The sequence below is a fragment of the Pygoscelis adeliae genome, unplaced genomic scaffold (assembly GCF_000699105.1).
Source record: "Pygoscelis adeliae isolate BGI_AS28 unplaced genomic scaffold, ASM69910v1 Scaffold38, whole genome shotgun sequence".
Taxonomy (NCBI): domain Eukaryota; kingdom Metazoa; phylum Chordata; class Aves; order Sphenisciformes; family Spheniscidae; genus Pygoscelis; species Pygoscelis adeliae.
The window spans coordinates 9,861,116-9,868,552 of record NW_008825614.1 but is presented as its reverse complement, the minus strand read 5'-3'; the positions used below and the strand labels follow the sequence as shown (position 1 = coordinate 9,868,552).

General features: G+C 45.7%; 1 protein-coding gene across 1 annotated transcript in view; it reads left to right on the top strand.

Annotated features, from left to right (window-relative positions):
- Positions 1-543, top strand: part of WNT5B (wingless-type MMTV integration site family, member 5B) — a 15,644-nt gene extending 15,101 nt beyond the window's left edge. The window contains 1 exon segment of the mRNA XM_009332889.1: positions 1-543. Coding sequence (XP_009331164.1) covers positions 1-437 — 437 coding nt within the window. The 3' untranslated portion in view covers positions 438-543.
- Positions 544-7,437: the final 6,894 nt, after the last annotated feature.

The window sequence follows — 7,437 nt, the reverse complement described above, 5'->3', positions numbered from 1 at the left end:
TGGCGTGCAAGGTCCTGGGTGTGTCGGGCTCCTGCAGCCTCAAGACCTGCTGGCTGCAGCTGGCTGACTTCCGCAAGGTGGGCGACCTGCTGAAGGAGAAGTACGACAGCGCCGCCGCCATGAGGATCAGCCGCAAGGGCAAGCTGGAGCTGGTGAACAACCGTTTCAACATGCCGACGCAAGAGGACCTGGTCTACGTCGATCCCAGCCCAGACTATTGCCTGCGCAATGAGACCACTGGCTCACTGGGCACTCAGGGCCGACTGTGCAACAAGACCTCAGAGGGCATGGATGGGTGCGAGCTGATGTGCTGCGGACGGGGTTATGACCAGTTCAAGAGCGTCCAGGTGGAGCGTTGCCACTGCAAGTTCCATTGGTGCTGTTACGTCAAGTGTAAAAAGTGCACAGAGATCGTCGACCAGTACGTCTGTAAATGAAAAGAGCCACCAAAGCAACAAATCTATATTATATAAATCTATATAAATATATTTTATATTTGTATAAATAAACAGATGATGATAATAATTAAAGAAGCTTATTTAAGAGACATTTTGGTTTTGAAATTTCCCCCATCAGGCCGGCTGGTTTGCCATTCCTTCAGTTCTGCTGGGGAGTTTGTCTTTGGGTGCATCTCCCCTTGGATGTTTCAGTCAGGGTGAAGAGGCTGAGGAGGTGCTGACAAAGTGAGCACCCCCCTGCACACAAGCACATACTATTTCATTACAGAAACAAAGCCAGCAAGAAAGGAAAGAGGAGCTTCTTTCTGCTCTCTCTCATCGGTAAATCTCAGCATTTTGCATAGTTATTCCACATCTGAAATTACAGCCAGATGTGGGCGAGTCCTAGTTATCTGAGTTTCAAACCCTGCCACCCCACTAAACCCACTGGGGAATTTGGAACCAATTCTTGGTCCCTCTAAAGGGCTTTGTCACTTCAGAGGGAAGGTTAGCTGAGGCTCCTTTACAAGAACATGGCTTCAAATCCAGAGTCCGGTAAACCATTCCTGGGTGCTGCACAGACCACAATGTGGTGGAGGAAGGTTTACAACCTGCTGTTGTGAGGAAGGAAGGTGTGACCTGTGGCTGACCAGTGCACAGCCTGGGAGTCCCCAGCACCTAGCTCTTCCGTACCGCCTGGGCAAAGGGGAAGTCTGTCCAGCTCAGACTAGATGGCTATGTGCATGAAGGAAATGATTTTTTTTTTTCCTTTTAATCTCCATGCTGAAACTCAATTTGTCAATACAGAGGAGAAGCTGCCCGTGCCCAGGGATGTTTGCAAAGGCAATATACTTCATATTTTGTCAGTAGAAAGAAGCATTGCGCGCACACACATGCACGTGACTGCATAAGCACTCCTCATACCGCTGCCGGTTTTCCTCTTTGAACTGGATGCAGGTGGTCACCTTGTTCAGCTCTATTAAATCCTCCTCACCACCATCCCAGATGTATAGTTTGTCTTTAACATTAAACACCCCTCAATGAGATTTCTTTCCCTCTGTTGCTTGTGTATACGTGTGGTTTTGTTTTATTCTTTTGGTGAGGTGTCTTTTATTTTGCTGCTCTGTATTTCAAAGTCCGGGGGCTATGCTCTTCCCCAGCATAAGCTAACCCCAGATACGTTCGCTCCCAGAACGTGGGCGTATGTTCACCGATGGAAGTCTTTTCTGTGTTTTTCATTGGTAATAAAAGAGTATAATAAAATTGTACTAGGGCAGAAGGCATTACCAAAGTCTGCTAATCAGTCTTACCAAGTTGGAATTTTAGTAGAATCCAATTTATAAAGCAGGGAACAAATGCTGTTTCTAGCACAAGACATTTCCTGTGCCTCTCAGCATCTGCAGAGTTCATTTGCAGGCAGAACAATCGAGAGAAGCCAGTCCCCAAAATATAAGGGTTTGCTAATATACATCCTCTTTGTTACTGACATTCCAAGGATGTTGGGGTTTTTTTTTTCCCCTGTAAATTTTAAAATGCACAAAATATGCCAATAAGCAAAGAGCCAGTCATGAAGATTATTATTTTTATATTAAACCTCTGTTTCTTATAAAGCATTGCAGTTTCACAGATTCCACCATTTCAACCACCAGAGAAGAATTTATATGTACCTTTCATACTTCAAATATTTGAGGACTCCAGAAAAGCACAAGGAAGAAAAATTATGTTTAATAATTAGGAGCTGTTGTTTTTTTAAACCAATGTGTCCAGTTTTTATTTTATTTTTTTTAATCCAACAGGCAATATATTTGCTGGCATCCCAGAATGCAGTTTCTTGGAATATAAACAGTGGCCTAGATTTATTTTATTATATAAAATCCAAAGCCAGTGGTATTGTAATTCAAAGTAACGGAAATAGTTTTCCATGCATGGAAAAAATGTGAGTGCAGTGGCCTGATCCAACTCCCATTAAACTTCAGTGGGAGCTGGACTGAGCCCAAGATCGGATCAAATGTGTGAGCTATTCACTCCTGGGATACTATACGTTTCTAGCCCAGTAATAAAACTTACTCTACCTTGGATGCATCTAAAAAAGACCTTTCCTCCCACCACCCTCACCTCATGTTCTTGTCCATCCTTATTGCGTCAGTGCTTAAAGGTGTCGGCTATTTGTATATGACACCCTCAGGAACTGTTAATGTGTCTAATAATTCAAAATGATTTCATTTGGCCTTCCCGATAAAGACCACACATTTAAGGGAGTCACAACTCTCCTTGCAGTTTGGCACCACAATTAATTTTGTGGGTGTAAACAACTTTGGGAGCGGAAAAGTTGGCATTGTTAGGGCTAGTATTCATCTGGGTGTCCTGGGATATGTCCGTCTTTTTCCACCTAAAGTTTTGTCTGGATGGAAAAAAGATGATTTTTGGCCTTTTGTCTCAGCACTCTGGACCGCTGGCAGCCTGGTTGGAGCCAGCAGTTCCTATTGGACTGGGACCATATAGCGATAGGAGAGAAGCAACCACTGGATTTCTTCCCTTTTTTCCCCCTTTTTTTACAAGACCTAGGTTTCAGTCTTCTCGACTTTCTGGGAGTTTTGTATCCAAAAATTTGATCCCACTAAACTCTAGCTTAAAACTTAATTTATATGGCGCCCACACATAAAAGAACCTCCTTAGGGTGGTAGTAAGTATAAAATAAGAGCACAGCCGGTTTGGTTTGATGCAAAGCCAATGAAAGTCAAGCAGAAAGCTGTAGCAGAACTGCTTCTTTACCATGAAGGTTAAGAAGTGATGGATTTTAAGTTGTGCCTTGTTAGATGCACAAAGTGGTACAGGGATGTGGGGGTAGGGAGCTAAGCTTGATTCTGAGCTCTGCCGATTATCTGCTTTGTAATCTTCAACAAGTTACTTAATTTCTTTGCGTTTTAGCCTTCAGCCTCCTCCTGTATAAAATGAGGAGCAGAATACCTCCTTTTTCTGTAAAGCTCTTTGAGAAATATGGCTGGAAAAAAAAAAGGTAGTTGAAGGCCTACCCTCTACGCTCATTAACTCTGGCAGGCAGACAGCTGTATCCCCATTGTGCGGGGACACGCTCAATTTGGGACAAAGAGGCTCAGCGGCACCTCGGAGGGTCAGATGCTGGGAGGTGGTTGCTGGGGGGCTCAGCGGGAGCCTCGGAGAGTCCGTTGCAGTGAAGCCCTACTCCAGCACAACGCTGGAGGGAAGACCGTTCTACAAAAGAGAGGTGAACTCGGGGCTTGTTTATTTATAGGTATTGAGTATCTGGTAGCGAGTGAGGCTGAGGGAGGTTTGCCTGGTTTCTGAATCAAATGCCTGCTCAAATTCTGTTTGCAGTTCATATGGATAAGATATTCACACAATACACTATTATATAGTGGGTGCTGGTAACCGGCTGCCACATTCCAGCCCTGAAGTCACTGCACTTCAAGGCTGATAGAAATGACCACCCGTAAGTCATGTAAAACTAAAATATTTTGGAGTTAAAGGCACTATGCAAATATACGGTTATTGCAAGTCAGTGAACATCAGCTTCTAAACGGAGCAGAACAGGATGCAAATCTGTCATCATTTTCCAACCGGCTAGTAATACATAAGTTATAACGTGAATGAATGAGGCCTTAGTATGTTCTGCTGCAAGGTAAGCTAAGCGATAGCTGATCCCAGAACAAACAGAAACCTTCATTTTATATTAATTATGGTAAAGAGATAGTGGCAGGGTTGTGAGAAAATTTAAATAAACCTTTTAACACTGCTGGACTCTAGGCCATTTGCATCGTTTGGAGGCTCCCACTCTTTGTCCCCGAAAAGTCTGTGCCTACCCGGAGCTCAATGTAACGGAGAGACTGCTGCCTTTTGCAATTCAGGAAACAGCGAAGTTGAACCCAGACACGCAGTGTGCGCCTAACTTACACTTTCTATATGGACCCAAGTTTTGTAGCCCTGACAAAGCACAAATGAAGCAGATCTTGTTCAGTCATATAAAATCAAACATGCAAGGGCCTCTCTCCGCTCACTTGACCCCAGCCAGGGAGAAGCTTAGTAGGTTTAAATTACGCTGTGGGAGAAATTCCTAATCACCTGCGGCTACAGAAGTATAGACAGACAGTATTTTCATCAGCTGACACAGAACATCCCAAGGAGACCTTGGGAAATAACTTCCAGCATCTAAAGGGCGTTTCTCAAGTGTCTGTCACAAGGTTGTCCAGAACCAGCTGCTTATATACAGTCATTCACTTTCGTTTAGCTTTTGTTTAACTACATTTCAGGTTAAATAGTTTCTAGAAGATACTCTATGAAATCAAGCTCGCTGAAGGGCAGGCTCTGACGGAACTGTCCTACGACAGACAGCGAGCAGATGTAAACATAATATTGGATCCCCTTCTCCTCAAAGGTAGCCTCTGGCTATGTCTAAACCATGGGACCCAGCGATGTGTCTCATCTCCTTGGTCCAGATGTGTACCCTGGCCATGTCCTGACTCCCTGCCAGGGCAGTGCAGGCACCAATACCCCCTGTGCAAAGGCTGATGGATGCAGAGACCGTTGAGCAGGTAGCCTGTCCCAGCTCTAGCTCCAGCTCCAGCGTAGGTAGCTGCTGGCTCTGGGACTGGGCCACGTCGTGAGCATACCAGCTCCAAAGTCATATAACCAGCTTCAGAGATAAGCAAAACAGATTTCTGTGGCCAACAGGACACATACCGGAAAGAACAAAAAGAATCATGATCAGCCGTTGTAAATCCCCAAATAACAACAACAAAACCCCCAGTGTAATACAACGATCACAGCATGCTTATGCCCTCCCCCCCACATTGTCCATCTTCTCCTGCAGGGCCTGATGCTGTTACTATACCCTCTTCTTTCTCAGCTCTGTTTAAATGACAGCCAAAATCTATTTGTTTGCATTAGGATACAAAAAGGCATGACTTACAGCATCTCCTCGAAGACGGAAGGAGAGAAAGGGGGAACAAAGAGTAGGGTCAGCATTCTCTTTCCTCCGTGAACGGGGATAAAATGTAGCAGCCATAAAACGCAGTACTGAATACTGCCCCGTGACACTCAAGTTGGACACCTGCCCTAAGTGTCACAGTTACCCCTCCACGCACGCTGCCCGAAGCAAGCTGGGTCTTACGGCCCCGTGGTACCGGCAACAGCTCTGGCTGTTTGGAACGTGGTGGCCGCAGCAAGCACCAGCCTTCGGCAGCGTGATGGAGCATGCGGTGAGGGTCAGGCCCTCGGTGCTTTGAGAGGGGAAGACGACTTTGATAAGGAAGGACATGCAAAGAGAATGAGCGGGCACCGCTTTACTGAGGGGCAGGGGGATGGTAATACCTCCCCCAGGCCCTTTCCCCATTAGCGCTGCCCCGTGGTGCTGTCACGTCTCTTCCTTGCCCTGGGGCAGTTTTATTCTGAATCGTAATTTGTCTTTTGGCTCTTCCTGGAGTGCCATATAGTTGTGTCAGTCCTTCGCATGACTGCAAGAGCATGGTGATCACGCGGGATGGGCAGGATGAGGCATTACCATGCAAGGACACATTACAATCCTGCCTTTTGGGGGGCCAGGGGGGAAATGTGGGGTAGACCCAGTGTCACTTAATGACCGTCACTGTGCTGGAGCTAATTGTAGGCCTGCCTTGTTCACAGCCCCAAGGAGCTGCACAAGTGCTTAGCCATTACCTTTCTTGGGCTGAGAAAACATCTAGACGAGGTTTTTAGAGTGGCAGCCCTCTGCAATTCACCGTGATGAGTCTGGCCAGCCTCAGTTTCATTTACCACAGGCAAATTCATTCTCTCTTGCTCCGGAACAACAACAGAGTGAACTAATGACCTGCCAACTTTCACAAAGCACAGGGCTGCGTATTTAGGACAACAACATTCAGATATGGAATTAAGGCAATGAACATTTTATATTAATGCTATGATTTCTAGGAATTATCTATAAATGCCTAGGAAGTAACTCCGTTTTTTAAAACGTGTCTTTCCGAATGAAAACTTTGCCCCGTATGGCAGAGCACAGCTTTCCTTTTTGATTTCCAGGCTCTCGAACCAGAATAAACCACCCTAATTCCTTTTATTTAATATTTAATAAACAGTATTCCTATCTCAATTTCCCTCTTAATTGGCCGAGTACATGTTAAGTTACGGTGACAGGAAATGACAGATGAAAATAACATGCATTTTTTACATGTATTTTCTGTCAATGGGGCTCAAAATATTTTAAAATCATTAGCGCCATTTTACAGATGAAATACTGAAAGACGGGGCGGGAAATACTTCATCCAACAGGCACGGGGTGGAGCTGGAGCAGGCACCGCAGCTGCTACTCTGCGCTGCTGCCCGACGGCTGTCAAAATACATTTTGATTGATGAAACTGTAAATACATGTAGTAGTGCAACTGTGATATTCAGTAACTACCTTGCTCCCTTCGAAATAACAAAGATTTTAGCGAATGCGTGAGATGGGACGTATTTGAAAGGAGACAATAGGGAATCATAGTTTCATAAACAGGGTTTTAAGGAATGGGCAGTATGTATTTAACGTTGGTGGGTATTAGGGGCCAAAATACTCATTTACAGGGATAATTTTGCTTCCGTTAACAATCCTGTTTACTGTCAACTGTTTGAGCTAAAACTTCTGGGTGTGGATACACGTGTATCGGAGCGTGGCTCAGCAACGCCCTGAAGCGCATAAAGCCACACGAATTACGGACAGACAAGTCCTCCCACATCATCCAATTGCTCTCCCCGGCAGTTCATGATTGTCCTCGTACAGGATGGTCTCTCCACAGTGTTCGACTCGTCTCACCGTACGACGTTCAGGCTTAGGGTTTCCAACATCTTCCCCAGAGGCACCACTCCAGAAGCCGCGATCGCCATGTCCCCTGCGTTTTCCTGCTGTTCTGCCTCCGCCTCCCAGCCCTTAACAGCGGAACGTTTGTTCTCTTCGGCGCTCCCCCTCCGCGCCTCCGCGGCAGACACAGGCGTT